We start from the raw sequence: 14,637 nt of genomic DNA on the forward strand, positions 1-14,637 counted from the left end.
GAATGCTCCCTTATAATATTTTTTGTTATTTCCTTTCCTTTGTGGATATCCCTCTGACGTTTCGTGTTATTATGTTTACAAATTCTGCTATTTAAAAGTTTGTGTTATTTTATCGGTCCATCAGATAGGTTTCTGTTCGCTTCGGTAAGCCTTGAAGGCCTTCTCGGACGGTCTTTGTTTTTTGTTTATTCTCTTATGTAGCGAATGAGGTGAGAGGGGGAGGGGCTTCTAGAAGCCTGTAGGGGAGTAAACCCTTACAAGAAAATCAGGGAGGGTGGAAGATTGTAAAGTGGGAGTCCCACTATCCAGCTGTAACTCTGCAGCCTTCGTAAAGCAGCCAGGCGAAATCAGAACTACTGGAAAGCTACAAAAGAGAAGAAGCTGGAAGGAAAAAATCTTGATTTATAGGAGCCTAAACTAAATTTTGACCCATGCATTTCGGCGATAGTGGAGGTAATGTAAGCTAGTAGTCCAGCCCTTGAGTTTGCTTTAAATGTGAACTCATTCGAACAATGTTTGAATTCCATACGATACTGCAGAGCGAGTTTTATTAAGCAGTGTCAAAATTCTGAATAACACAGGCACTACAATGTCGTATTTATCCAACAATAGGGAAACGACTTTCAGTTAAAATGTCTACCCAGTAAAGGAGTATAAATAAAGAATGTACGAGTGTGGATTGTATACACATGTTTGACGAGATTTGGAAGTTTGGGCGTGGCCGTGAAGCGTGCTCGAATAGCCTAATGGTAAGGCGACCACTCGCATTAAGCGGGAAATCCGGGTTCGAGTCACTATCCGGTAGACGTTTTCGCTGTCGTCATTCGATTATACAGCTGGTGGCTGTCCATATTCGCAACTACGAATACATTTCATTGTGTGAATTAACTGTTTGCTGTCATTATTTGTGGCAGTGTCGATTTAGAACCACACGGCAATAGGACGAACATAGGCCGATCTTATTAAAGATAATGCAGAAAGGTTAAATTTTTCGTCGACAAAGAGATCATTAGGGACAGTGCACCACTTCTGATAGTACAAAAATCTTTTTAAAGAAACCGTCCCAGCTTTCGCCTCAACAGACCCAGGGAAACCCTGATCATACCTTGCTGACAAGTATGCCCAATTTTGGTAAACCTGCATTGAGATGACTCGACGGGGCTTCTCACATACGAGTGTAGTGTCTTAAACTGCGTTGCTTCGCCAAGCAGCCTCACCAGCATCCGCTACAGAGTTATTTCGCCACGCCCCACTGTGCGACCAACACTGACCATTACAGAAAGAAGCAGTGAACGTTTTCCACGTTTAATTGTTGGTAGTGAAGTTGAGCAACGTTTGCTTAAAGTTACTCAGTTGCCGTAACTACAGATTGAGACGAATAATCTCTTTCCCTGTAAATCATGAAATACGAATGTAAATTGAAAAAAAAAAAAAAGCTCGATGAGGTGACTATGAATAACCTGTTCATGTCTGTTATCAAAAGTATTGCAAGATTACCAGCTTTTTTTGAACTTTTTATTTACGTCCAAACTACGCTCCAGTTAAATGTTTCAGAACAATGATACTTACGAACCTGAGGCGAGGGTGCAAAGCAATAACTTCATGATATTGGCAAATAATGTAGTGTTGGAAGATTGAGATTTTATTTAATTTGTGCTTGTTAGTTACAGTATCAGTGTTTTAAATGAAAAGTAACATCTTAACAAATAAAAACAAAGACCCAGCTTATTAAATGGTTATAAATAACAAAACCAAAACAAAGAGCAACCCAGGGCTTTTCGAAGGAGGAACTGAATTCCGAAGCCAGGCTTGGCTGAACTTGACTGCGAACCAAGTAAAAGTATTTTACCAGGCACAGTGGGAATGACGATGCCAGTCGCGTACTAAGATGGTTGCAAGCTGTGGGTAGACATCTCTTGTAGAGTCAACTACCCAGTTGTGGCCATGGCAACTACATTTTGTGTGCCTACTTTTCCTTGCTATTACCACATCTACCATATCCTGCCTGACCATCTTAATCTCTCTCTCTCTCTCTCTCTCTCTCTCTCTCTCTCTCTCTCTCTCTTCATCTCGTGTGCGTGTGTGTGTGTGTAAAAGATGTATTTCGCCTTTTCCGATTTTGTCGCAGGTGTACGAATCCGTCGTCCCGATGACTTAATTTTCATATCTGTCTGTTTCTTATCTCATTTGCTACATACCAGACTGATGTTCTTGGCGCAAAGTCGTCACATTCGAGAGGGCGTGCACAGATGACAAATTCCTGTCTTTGCGTGTCGTAGCACAGAGATTGCCGCCGGCCGAGGTGGCCGAGCGGTTCTAGGCGCTACATGTGGAACCGCGCGACCGCTACGGTCGCAGGTTCGAATCCTTCCTCGGGCATGGATGTGTGTGATGTCCTTAGGTTAGTTAGGTTTAAGTAGTTCTAAGATCTAGGGGACTGATGACCTCGGCAGTTAAGTCCCATAGGGCTCAGAACCATTTTGGAACAGAGATTGCCTTTGTTGCCTGTGGAGGTGAAGTACCGTCAGTGCTGCCCTCATTGCACGCCAAGAACTGCTGTTCAACGAACTGCCCATCGAAACACAAAGAAGTCCGGGGGTTTCCTCCAAGTTGTGCAATTTCTATAGATCAAGTGCAGATGCAGCTAATTGTACTGAGTGTTGAGTAAATATTTACGGGAGTGACATATGTACCGTTGCTTTATCAATAATGATGCCATGCAAACTGACATTAAACAGTTTCCGGAAGTGGACACCAACGCGAGATTTAATTTCAGGTTTAAGAATATGAAGCGTGGATTATTTACTTTCGTAGTCCATTTTGCCTAGCGGTTGAGAAAGAGGGAAAATCATGGAACTATACAAGAAAGTCAATGAAAATGTCTTCTAAAGTCTCTTTTGCTTTAGACCACTCAGAAGGATCTTTCTCATGGTTGTTGTAAATGCCAAAGCCGATTTCCTGTACCCGGTAAAAGCGAGCATTGTCCAGCCTTGAGATGATGGGCTGGGCTTTCACTAATTCGACTAAAGCAGTTTTCAGCAGTAACGTAATAGGCTGGCTTCAGACCGTACTCACTTTCGCATGAAGGCAGTTGTTTCCGAGCACCTGTTGGACATTAAGCTTCTGGAAAGCCACTATGCAGTAGAGTACTGTTAGTGGCAGCAGAAAATTACTAATTTTATTTTATCGCCTTGGGAGCTGCACAAAATTGTACAACACATGACTGTATATTATTAAGAGATACTACTAAAATAACATACGTCTCGAAAAATGGGTCAACGAAAAAATTCAAGATTATGAGAGCTAATATAGAGCCTTACCGATAATCCCTCTTCTACATCTGTATCCATACTCCGCAAGCCACCTGACGGTGTGTGGCGGAGGGTACCTTGAGTACCTCTATCGATTCTCCCTTCTATTCCAGTCTCGTATTGTTCGTGGAAAGAAAGACTGTCGGTATGCCTCTGTGTGAACCCTAATCTCTCTGATTTTATCCTCATGGTCTCTTCGCGAGATATACGTAGGAGGGAAGGTATGTTCTCGAAAATTCAACAAAAGCCCGTACCGTACTACTGAGCGTCTCTCCTGCAGAGTCTTCCACTGAACTTTATCTATCATCTCCGTAACGCTTTCGCGATTACTAAATGATCCTGTAGCGAAGCGCGCTGCTCTCCATTGGATCTTATCTCTTCTATCAACCCTGTCTGGTACGGATCCCACACCTGTGAGCAGTATTCAAGAAGTGGGCGAAGAAGTGTACTGTAACCTACTTCCTTTGTTTTCGGATTGCATTTCCTTAGGATTCTTTCACTGACTCTGTCTGGCGTCTGCTTTACCGGCGATTAATTTTATATGGTCATTCCATTTTAAACACTCCTAATGCCTACTCCCAGATAATTTTGGAATTAAATTCTTCCAGTTGCTGACGTACTATATTGTAGCTAAATGATAAAGGATGTTTCTTTCTATGTATTCGCAGCACATTACACTTGTCTACATTGAGATTCAATTGCCATTCCCTGCACCATGCGTCAGTTCGTTGCAGATCCTCCTGCATTTCAGTACTATTTTCCATTGTTACAACCTCTCGGTATACTATAGCACACTGGTCATTCGGGAATGGAACGAGAAAGGGGGGGCGGGGGTCACTTAGTGGTACCAGTAGTAAAATGCGTCACACCAACACCGACTCAAAGGAAGGCCTCGGCGCTTGTTCGTGACGTCACGTCAGCTAGGCACGGCCAACGCCAGGTCTCTTTCAGGCATACTCATAATGGTGGTGTCTCCCTCTCTGACACAGGAAAATGTGAAACTATTGGCGGTAGTTGACCAACACACATTGTTCTGAGAGATTTCTGCTATCAATTAATTGTGCAATTCATTACACTTCTAAACAAATAGTGTACTCCTGAACTTAAATTTCCACCTGTTTTAAGGATTGACATACAAAAACAACTGCATGGTCCAGCTGCAACAGAATTCGTGCTTCTTTACCTTTTTTGTAAATCTGAGGGTTTGTATTGGGTTGCTTTTACAAGAAACTGTGAACATATTGGTGCTCTTCTTTAGATATCTTGGTTGACTATGGGGTGAGGAGCACAGAATGTTAATGAAATATCTTGCGATTGTACACATTTGGGGATGGGATGGGGGACAGAATAAGAGGCAAAAGAGAGATACTTGTTTTATCAAATAAAATTTTTTTATCTTATAAAGTTTCTCCTTTCAGTTGCAAGAGGGGAATATTTATCTTTTCTAATGTGCATGCTTAAAAAAGTTTAAGCTCAGCAGTATTTTCGATGTATGAAGCTATTTTGTTTCCTGTTTAGAATTCCTTTCGTTGAAAACGACTGTAATCTAATGACTGGCAACAGTTGGACATTTACACACGTAAATTAGTTCACATTTGCAATGACGATGTCAAACGAAAATAGATAAATAAATAAATAAAAGAAACGAGTTCATTGTAAGGGGGTTGGGGTAAGTTTCGATAACAAAATGGATCAAGTAAATACAGTTACTTGAATGTAAAATTTACGAAGCTTGCAATGGGGCAAAGCATCTTCTCATATTGATTGATTTACGTTTGTTTCGACAGGGTTCAGTAGTACAGAACTATGATCTTCATTTGTAGATTTACGATTATAAGAAAATCTTTCATCTAAATAAAACTGCAGAATCCAAAACAATACCAAACATTTTGTCCAAAAATAAGAGATTTATAGTGATAAGCACGCGCAGGCGTTCGCCGTGCCTAGCTGACGTGACGTCACCAACAAGCGCCGAGGCCTTCCTTTGAGTGGGTGTTGGTCACACACAGTCAGGTGGGTTGCGGAACATTGATGTAGTGTAGAATGAGACGGGGAAATCGGTCATGGAAAAGCGGCTTTAGGGAAACAGGCAGTGGCACATACACACATAGCTGCCCTCACGCTCGATATTCCGGTTCGAGCCTCGTTGCTCGTCGCCCCGAAACCTTGAAACTGGTTGCGGCTGTGATGTGTGCGACGTACGGCGCCGGCTGTTTGTGTTTCATTAGCCTACACGGCCGGCATCGTTGTGTCGCTGTGGGTGCGGTGGCGGCTGCCGCTGCGCCAGGGGAACGCACGCGGCAGGGGAGAGAGAAGAGGGTGGCGCTCCCTGGAGGGGGAACCCCCTGTGTGGCGGAGGGGGAACCCCCCCCCCCCCCCCTCTGGGGAGGGGAGCCGGCGCGCCGGCCGGGCAGTACCGTGTCCGACAGCCGGCTGCTCGGCTGCCGAGTTCCCTGGTCCGGTGCTGCTGCGGTCTGAGACGCGACGCGAACTGTCCTGCGTGTGCGTGGACGCCGGCACGCACGCGTCTTCCGCGGACCTCCGCGTTGTCTCCGCCGCCACCACTACCGGTCGCGTCTGCTCTGACGTCACAGCTCTCGTTCCAGCTGTCACGACCACTACTCGCTCTCCTCCTGTTGCAGAACGCGCACTGCTAACCCGAACAGCGTCGTGAGCGTAAACAAACACAACTACGGACGCAAGCTAGAGACGAGACGTCAGGAAATGAAAGGCGCAAAATGAGATACAGTAACAAGTGATTACTGACGCCGGTGTGTAACCTGAAGACGTGCCACACACTTATTTTGAGACCTCTGCTTTAGGGTCCATTAAAGAACATTGCTCGTTAGTGTATTCTGACCATAAAGTGCTACTCGTAACGTGCTCCGCTTCTTTAAGCTCCCTAGTAACTGAGAATGTTATCCTCGTAGTGCCATCGTCTCTGTGTGCATTCACCGGACGTGTTTTCGTAACTTCAAAGCTCCTTAGCTTCTTCGGCTGAACGAAAAGTAAAAATACAGTGAACCAAGTGAAATTTGCTGTCGGAGTCTGATGCCTATTACGTGTGTCTACAGCAACAGATAACCAATTTAGGCCTTATCGAGCTTCACTAGAAACAGAATGATGCTTACTACAGTGTGACAAACGACTGACAAGCTATTTTCACCATTTCAAATCTTCCAACTTAGTGTCGTCGAACACTGCTATACATCCTCTCCCACCCCCATTTTAAGCGTGAAATCTTGAAGACATTGTGCCGGAGAACCTTCAGTTGCGGTGAAGCTTGCCAATGATATTCTCTGGGGGAACAGAATTTCGCAAGTAATGCAAAATCAGAACTGCGTACCAGTACAAGAATGTTATTAGCTTAAAACACCCACGCTGTTGTGATGTTTAAACCAGTTCCTAGTCCGTTTACTGTCACTGTCTTTCCGTATAGTGCTCTGCTATTTACACTTTTCCGTTAACGAAGTAGTAGTACTCTTGTGAGAGAATTGCCGAGTTGTAGATTTCGTGCTTCGAAAATCGGACGATGAAATGTTTCCACAGTGATAAGGCGCTTGGAAGGACTGTGTCGAATGGATGTTAGTCTGAGTATTTAATGCCTTTCGAAAGAGAGGTCGTTGGCAAGAAAAGGCTGTCTGCAGTGTTTGTATTAGTTATTTAGTAGTTAGTGTGGCGCCATTATACTGATGATCTCTCCCTGGAATATTTGGAAACTATAAAATGCTTACCGGAGACCTAAAGCTGTAATTATGAAAGAAAATCACTGAGAACTCTAAACAAACGGAAGCTCTCGTTACACTTGTGAATGTGTGTATCTCGAATGTCAGTCATACGGATCTTTCTGACGAACGAACTGTCATATGGTAAGAGCTCTTCTGCGTCTACTTTGCCCCAGTATCGATAACGCCTCTTCCGAAGCTCACCGACCTCACAGGTCGACGTCGCCATATCGATAAGTACGTGGTACTGTACTGACGCCAGGCGCCGTGCGTGCTGACGGGGGCGGAGACGTCTCCTGTCAGCTGTCAGCGACAGTGAATAACAGTCCTGAGTGACCGACGCGCACGCCACACAGGCGTCGGCGTCCGTCCGGGAAATTAATCGGTGTCCGCTAGCGGGTCCTAAGAGTCCAGCACTCCTGCTCCGTCCCCCTGCGTATAAATATTAGGAACGCGCAGACTTCGGGGAAGCTGATAGCGATCGGTCTTGACTCACGCCGCAAGGGACCGACGTGGTCAAGGTCCTGGGAGCGCCGGTCTTGGGAAACAGACGCGTTGATAGTCCGCTTCCGACCTCCCTCCCTTGTTCTCTGTGTTCCTCACTGTCAGAAACACGCAGGTGGCGACTGCCATTCTGTCATTTTCCATTCTTCCTCTTTCTCTCGCGCTTTTAGCGTTCTAAAACGATCGACACAATTATTTGCACACCTGACAAAAGCTGTACTGTTGTTGCAGCACGAAAATAATGACTTAAACGGTTGCTTGAGTTACAGTTGAAGCTCAAGAGCACAAGTAGAAATTGGTTTATTCAATAAATTAAATTAAACTGCGCTTTATAAACACGCCTCTTATCTTCTAGTTCATAAACACTGAGAATGCTCCTGTAGCCTAAATGACCCGTGTTAAGCACCTTGTGACCTTGTAGTTACATTTCTCGTATCGTTTATGTTTGTGCACGCCAGTAAACAGTCACACGAGAAAACTGTGCTATCCGGCTCCTTGCGAGGTTGTGAGCGCCAGAAAAAAATGGATTTTTTACGTATTTGGTAAGGTCACATAAGTTGTGCAACACAGACACCACTACAGTTGTGTAGTTCCTCTGGCCAGCGAACACGTCTAAGTTACAAACTGCTCAGGTTTCCTGACACAATCAGTTGTAATTTTTCTCTCTAATTCAGTAACAACTTGTTGGGTTCTTGGTATTTCCTCAGCGCGGCTCTAAAGTCGTGCCACCTCTTCTACCTTCCCCTGAGTAAAATTATGTTTGGTCTGTGAAAGTGCACTGCATCACTGTTGTCTGAATTTCGCGTGAAAGTCACTAGTCGCGTGGGCTTTCGTTAAAAATCTCTCGCCCCTCTCCCTCCACGGACAGAATCATTGTCATCGGTGGCTGCGGCGTTGCAGTACCAAGGACTGGTGCAGCTGCGGAGCACAGCTCGTACACGGCGCATCACCGGTCGGCTAACCTTCGCTACCAGCCAGCCGTCGGTCCCGAAGGCTGGGGTTCGCTTCCCTGCCCACGCGTCACCAACAGCCGACCCGCCGCGCCGGTGCGGCACGGAATGCCGCCGTTGCCGCCTGCGTAGGCAGGAGAAAGCGCGCCGACCTTGCATTTCGGCTGCCGGCACCAAGGTCCCCCACCCCAGCCCGTGTCACATCTGCTGCGCGGCCGCCTAGCACCTGGCCTCGAGTCGAGGGACGCGACGCGTGGCGTTTCCCACCCGAGCGCACCGTCATCAGGAGCGACGAACGCTGGCGTTGCGTGCATTCGGGGAGCCGGACGTCTACGCCCAGAACACGTGTCGTAACCAGAAACAGTCGTGAGGTATAACAAACGCGTACGACGTCTCTTGTGGACGTGTTTTACTCGCTCCCTCCTGTCCTAATGGGCAATCGCGCGCCGGGTACATTAAGTGTGCCTGTCTGACGGAGTTTCCGACTGTAAACCCATCGTCAGGCTTAACAAATGTTACCGGGCTCAGTGGAGAAGTGTAGACTATTATTCTGACTGTGATTTTATCAGCTGTCATCTCTTTTGAGAAGGCCCGGTAAATTTACCGGCCATAGTGGACCATTGCGAGTAAATGGTGGCGTGCCATCGCTTGATAACCGTCGTCAGCATTAACTGCTTGTACCGTAGCAGTGTCAGTGACAGATTATCGCTGGATTGTCTCTGACTTCTTGTTAAAGACCTCTCGACAGGTGACTTTACGCTGTAGCCTGTCAGTGGGCAGTTAATTGCGAATAGTGTTTATTTAGCACCAGCGGTACACAAGAAATTAAATCAGTTTCAAGCGGCATTCACCTTGTGCAGTATAAGTGCAGTTTTACAACAGGCTACTTACTTCTGCTGTAACAACAGAAGGTTGAACATAGTTGTACAAAGAGAAATTTGTATGTTCTGTGAACCGGAAATAAAATTTACACGAACTTTTTCAGAGGGGGCGCTGCAAATAAAGCTTGTATCTTGCTACGAAGTCGTGACCTATCGACTTTTTAATATCTGACGTAATATGGCGGCAGCCTTTCTCGGAACATTTTTTTCGGATCCTCATCAGGTAACGTAGAGCAGTTGTGCAACCGAGTACTCTTTGTGACAAGGGAAACACATTTCATGTGTCGCAATTGTTCATTGATACCTGAATCATTACCCTACCTTTGTCTGGAACAAAGTCTTAATATTTTTATTTCCGTGTTCTGTAGATACCTCGTGTAGGGCGTTCTTGCACTAGATTTGTGGCAGATCGATGACTGACTAACTCTGTCGTGACTGTCTTGTGAGTTCCGACTGTTTTAACCCAATATTGGTACACACCTGGTACCAGCTGATGATAACGAAATTGTTGGTCCTATTGCCTACACATTTCATTTCGTCTTCGTCGATAGAATAATTTTAAACAGCTGAGCAGACACAATTGCATTAGTGCTCCTATTTCTTCGTCGTACAGACGATATAAGAAATCTAGCAGCAGTTTCTAAGTCATGATAACATTTACGTGATTGAAACCGTGACGAAATTGTAACGTAAGAGTTGTATGGAACGTCACCTCTAGGTAGTAGCTACTGACTTTGTTCTCTCACGCAAAATTGAAGAAATTCGAGGTGAATGGTGCCTAATTGCGTAGTAGCAAGGTGGAATGAATTCGTTGCTGCCAGGTGCAAGCTGCTTGTGGCTGGCGAGTCAAGCGTCGTTAAACGTCGATACATTTCTTGAAATTTAAGGACGTTGCCCGTGCTGTGGAAATATTTTCCCTGCCCACGTCAGCGACCTTGCTCTCCAGCGGCGATTGCAAAACGTTGTTTTCTTGTAGGCCACGTAATGTATTTGTGTGGTAGTGTGGTGCGCGTGTGGTAGCTGACAGGTCAGAGGCGGATGCTGGGATATTAGTGACGCGACACAGTAGTCTGCAGCGACCGTCGACGGCGTGTGACGTTTCTGCTGCGCCCTCCCGTCTACTTGCTCACAAGGCCACTGTGAGGCTTCCCACCTCTCTGGTCTTTCCGCTGCTGCTGGTTGTTCCTGTCGTCTTCGTCGGCCTTATTCCGTTTCCGGCCGCGGCGACACCTGGAGGGCTGAAGTCAGCCGGCGGCAACGCACCGGAGCCTGCCTACCACGGCGCTGTTACGGTAGGGCGCCTACGCAGACACTGCCTCCGTCGCTGGAGAATATCTGGAGTGCTTCCAGCAGCGGTGGCTTGGCCGTGCACAGTGCTCCGCCCTATCTGTGAACCTCGGGAAAGGGCAGTCTGCACAGTAGCTGGAACTGCAGTCTACCTCCTATATATCTGTATTGGTATTATTACGTGACGTTTTTTCCTCACCAATACCTTAGCTTTATAGTCGGTAATGTATTGGTGTTGTTCGTAATATAACTTGAAGCACTATGTTGTGGCCAAACTATGGCTTAACTCTTCCTTGTAGTTGTCTCGCGAAGTAAAGTGAAACAGTATCCTTGTTTTTGTAGCAGGCCGTGTTGCTGTTTTTTTCCGTCCTCTGTTTCATTCCTGTAGAATTCTGAAGAGACGCTCGCCCCACATGGTCTACTACCACTTCAAATTACTTCTATCAGTCGTGCTGAAAAATTGTGCTATGGAAATAAGTGCTGCGTAAAGTGTTACTTCCTCCACTGCCACGAGTGTCTTAGTTGAAATCGTAACCAAAGTTTCGTCAGTTAGTAGGCCGTGTGTAAGCTGTTAATTAAGCGGAAAACATGAAGTCTGCTCTGATACAGCAAACTCTACATTTTGTTTCTACTGACAGACGATAAACAGACTCATTTAACTCTTATACCTTAGTACTTGTGATTTACCTGCTGTAAAAGAGGTTAAGTCTACGAGGAAGAAAAGCAACAAAACTACGATCTCCGAAAATAGCTACATGACGCTAGTTGGTTAGTGAATTAGGACGACTTGGGTAGTGTGTTACATATGCGATACGACAGTATTGAACCCACGGTCCTTAATAAACAGTGCAGAAGACTTACGCGTTGTAGGAGGTGAATCTAAGGAACATTGTTGCAAGTAGGAGTCCTTAACACAAATGATATTATGGAGACGTATTGCTTACTCTGAAGCACTTGTTTGTGTTGTATGGAACAGAAAAGTGGTCAGTGATGTGGCACAAACGACAGCCAAGCAAGAACTGTTTTCACGAGACGTTAGCAAATGAATGAGTTGACGACAGTTGGACAAGGTGCGGTAGATATCTGAGTTTACAGAGTGTATACGCGAGAAGGAATTCCTTACAGTGATACGAGGAGGAAAGTAAACGCGCCCTTGTCAAGTGCACGAAGTGACACGACATCAAAAATAGGATATCGGTTAGCTCTGACAGGTGTTTGCTTAGAGAAGTTGCACTGACAGATATATGCTTTCTGGTCGGCTCAAGTGGAGCGTAACTCTGATTAGTGGAAGTTGCCGGTGTAAGAGACAAGTGCAGCTTAACTTGAAGAGAGGACCTGTCAGTTGGTGGCAGCGGTATTTACGCGACGCCAGCAACCGCCCGTACGTGCCGTACGCCGTAAACACAGAATTACCGGAAGGTGGCGGCGGCGGCGCCTAAGTGATTGGGGTCCGAAGGTCGATAACCGCCGGGGAGGGGCCGTCCCGGTGTTATCGCGGCGGCCGCAGAGCGAGGCGAGACGAGGCGAGGCTGCCGTTATCGGAGCGGCCAGTGCGAGTCCGGACGCGACGCGACGCCCAGCACGCAGCCGCAGCCCGCAGCAGCCCGACCAGCGCAGGTGACAGGTGATGTCCTACGACAGCAAGAGCTCCTCCGCAGCCGCGGACGCCGAAGTGGGCGGCTGGTCGACCCGCAAGCTCGGCGGCCGCTACGCCAGGCCCTACTCGCCTTCTGCCGGCGCAGGCGCAGGCGCCGCCGACGAGACGACGAGGGCGGCGTCGCCCGCCGGCTCGGCCAGCTCCGGCTACGTCTCCTACCGCAGCTCCATCGGCAACGGCGTCCGCTCCTACTCGCCGTTCCGCCCGCTGTCGCCGGCGCCACCGGCCTCCGCCCCCAACGAGGACGACTCCGGGGGCGGCTCCGAGAGTTCCAGCTCCAGCGGCAAGCCTTCGTCCAACCCCGCGAGAGGCGGCGGCTCCGGCGGTGGCCGCTACGAGTCCCAGCTGACTTCGCAGTACGGACGCATCCGCCCCCTCGCGGCGCCAGTGATAACGCCTCCGGCGATGCCGCTGCCCTCCGTGGTGACTTCGAGGCAGGGCTCCTCTTCCCTGCCTCCGCTTCCCACCGGCAGAAATGGGTCGGACGCCGGCAGGTACTCTAGCCTGCCGCGGGGCAGTTCTCCCGCGGCGAACCAGCCCCTGTACCGCAGTCTCTACACCGGTCGCAGCGGCCTCTCCAGCTACCGTTCCGAGAGTGAGCCCGTCACGCCCAACGTGGTGAACGTGGGTGCCTCCAGGATCGGGCCGTCGTCGTCCGCCGCGCCATCAGACGACGAATCGTCGGGTTCGCAGCGGGGCGGCTACAAGAGCGCTCGGGCCCAACCGGCGAGAGCGGAGGACTCGCCGAAGAGGGTGTACACAACCAGCTACGTGAGACAGAACGCCCGTTCGCCCTCCGCCCACGACCCGGACGAGAGGCGGAAGAATCGCGACGGTGAAGGAGAGGACGAAGAAGTGGAGCCTCCGCCCGCAAACAAGGTGCAGGCCATCAGCGCCATGGTGCGCTTGAACGCGCGCGTGCCCTCGGCCAAGTCGAGCTACAGCGGCGACGACGGCGACGAGATTCTCGTCGACGGCGTTCCCGTCAGGGTGAGGGAGAGTCGGAGCAGACACAGGCAAAGCTACGACGACGAGGTCTTCTTCCAGGAGGACGGCGGCGGTCGCGGCGCGGCGCCGGCCGGACGGGAGCTGAAGCGCGTCTACCAGAACGAGATCGTGGACGGCGCCGACTCGGAGGTGCCGGACTTCCCGCCGCCCCCGCCGCCGGCGAGCGACGGCGAAGGCGACGGCGGCCGCGGCCAGCGGCGCTACGGCGGCGGAGGCGGCAGCGGCGGTCGAGGCGGCGGCGGCTCCAGGACGGTGGTGGCGGCGTCGGCGACGTACCCCTCCGGATACTGGGGAGGCGGCCGGAGCGCCAAGAACCAGCGCGCCGACGACGTACTGCACCCGGCGCCCGTGGGCGACGCGGCCGCGCCCTACAGCAGGCTCAGCTCCGCCTCTTCGGGACCCAAGAGCCCCTGGTCACCGAGCGCGGCCCCTCCCATCGCCTCGCCGGAAGAGTACGACGACGAGTACCGCGACTACGGCAAGATCAGGACGGTGGCGCGCGGCGCCGTGCTGCCGCCGGACGTGCCGCCTCCGCCGCCGCCCTCGTCGCCGCCCCCGGAGCTGGAGAACGCGAGCTGCAGCAGCAGCAGCAGCAGCGGCGGCGGCAGCAGCCGCAGGGGCAGCACCAGCTCCGGAAGTGACAGTGGCGACAACGAGGACCGCCGCACCTACCGACGCATGATGGACGAGCTGAGCGCCATGGAGGTCTCGGGCAAGAGGCGCCAGCAGCAGCACGCGCAGAAGCAAGGCAAGCTGCAGCAGGTGCAGGACGAGCGCGGCCTGCCCATCAAGCGCTGGGAATACAGCGGCAAGGTGAGTCCGCCACAACTCGCACATTCCAAACCAGTTTTCCACGCCACACCCACACCCGCGCTATGGGCCTCAGCTGTTAATGCATTCGTACTGCTCCTCAGAAGGACGTAGTGATTACTGTCAAGAGACGCTGTTAAAATGTCTTTATCGAACAAACAGTTTCGGTCCACAGATCATTATCGGGCTCATAAAAGCCTTTACATCATATTAGGCGTTATAAAATCATAAGCGTCTGGTCATAAAATCCAGGAATTCGTTACAGCTGTCATATAATAATATTACTACAGTGACGAATTTATCGATTATATTATCTGAAACCAATGGTTTTATAACACCTAATATGTAGTTGTAAATTCTTTTTTCGAACCTGATGATAGAGTGCCTACCGAAACTGATTGTCAAATAAAGAAATTTTATCTACAGTTCTTGGCGGTAGACGTTCTTCATATGGAGCACCTGTCATGAACCCGGATGTTTCTTAGAACGCCGACTTTGCTAGCC

At 49.2% G+C, this 14,637-nt stretch overlaps 1 protein-coding gene across 1 annotated transcript in view; it reads left to right on the forward strand.

The window, feature by feature from the left end:
- Nucleotides 1-12,285: 12,285 nt before the first annotated feature.
- Nucleotides 12,286-14,637, forward strand: part of LOC124712154 — a 1,187,639-nt gene continuing 1,185,287 nt past the window's right edge. The window contains exons 1-2 of the mRNA XM_047242451.1: nt 12,286-13,478; nt 13,572-14,136. Of these exons, the coding sequence (XP_047098407.1) occupies nt 12,286-13,478; nt 13,572-14,136 (1,758 nt within the window). The remainder of the gene's footprint in view (nt 13,479-13,571; nt 14,137-14,637) is intronic.

This window comes from Schistocerca piceifrons, chromosome 8 (genome assembly GCF_021461385.2).
Source record: "Schistocerca piceifrons isolate TAMUIC-IGC-003096 chromosome 8, iqSchPice1.1, whole genome shotgun sequence".
NCBI lineage: Eukaryota > Metazoa > Arthropoda > Insecta > Orthoptera > Acrididae > Schistocerca > Schistocerca piceifrons.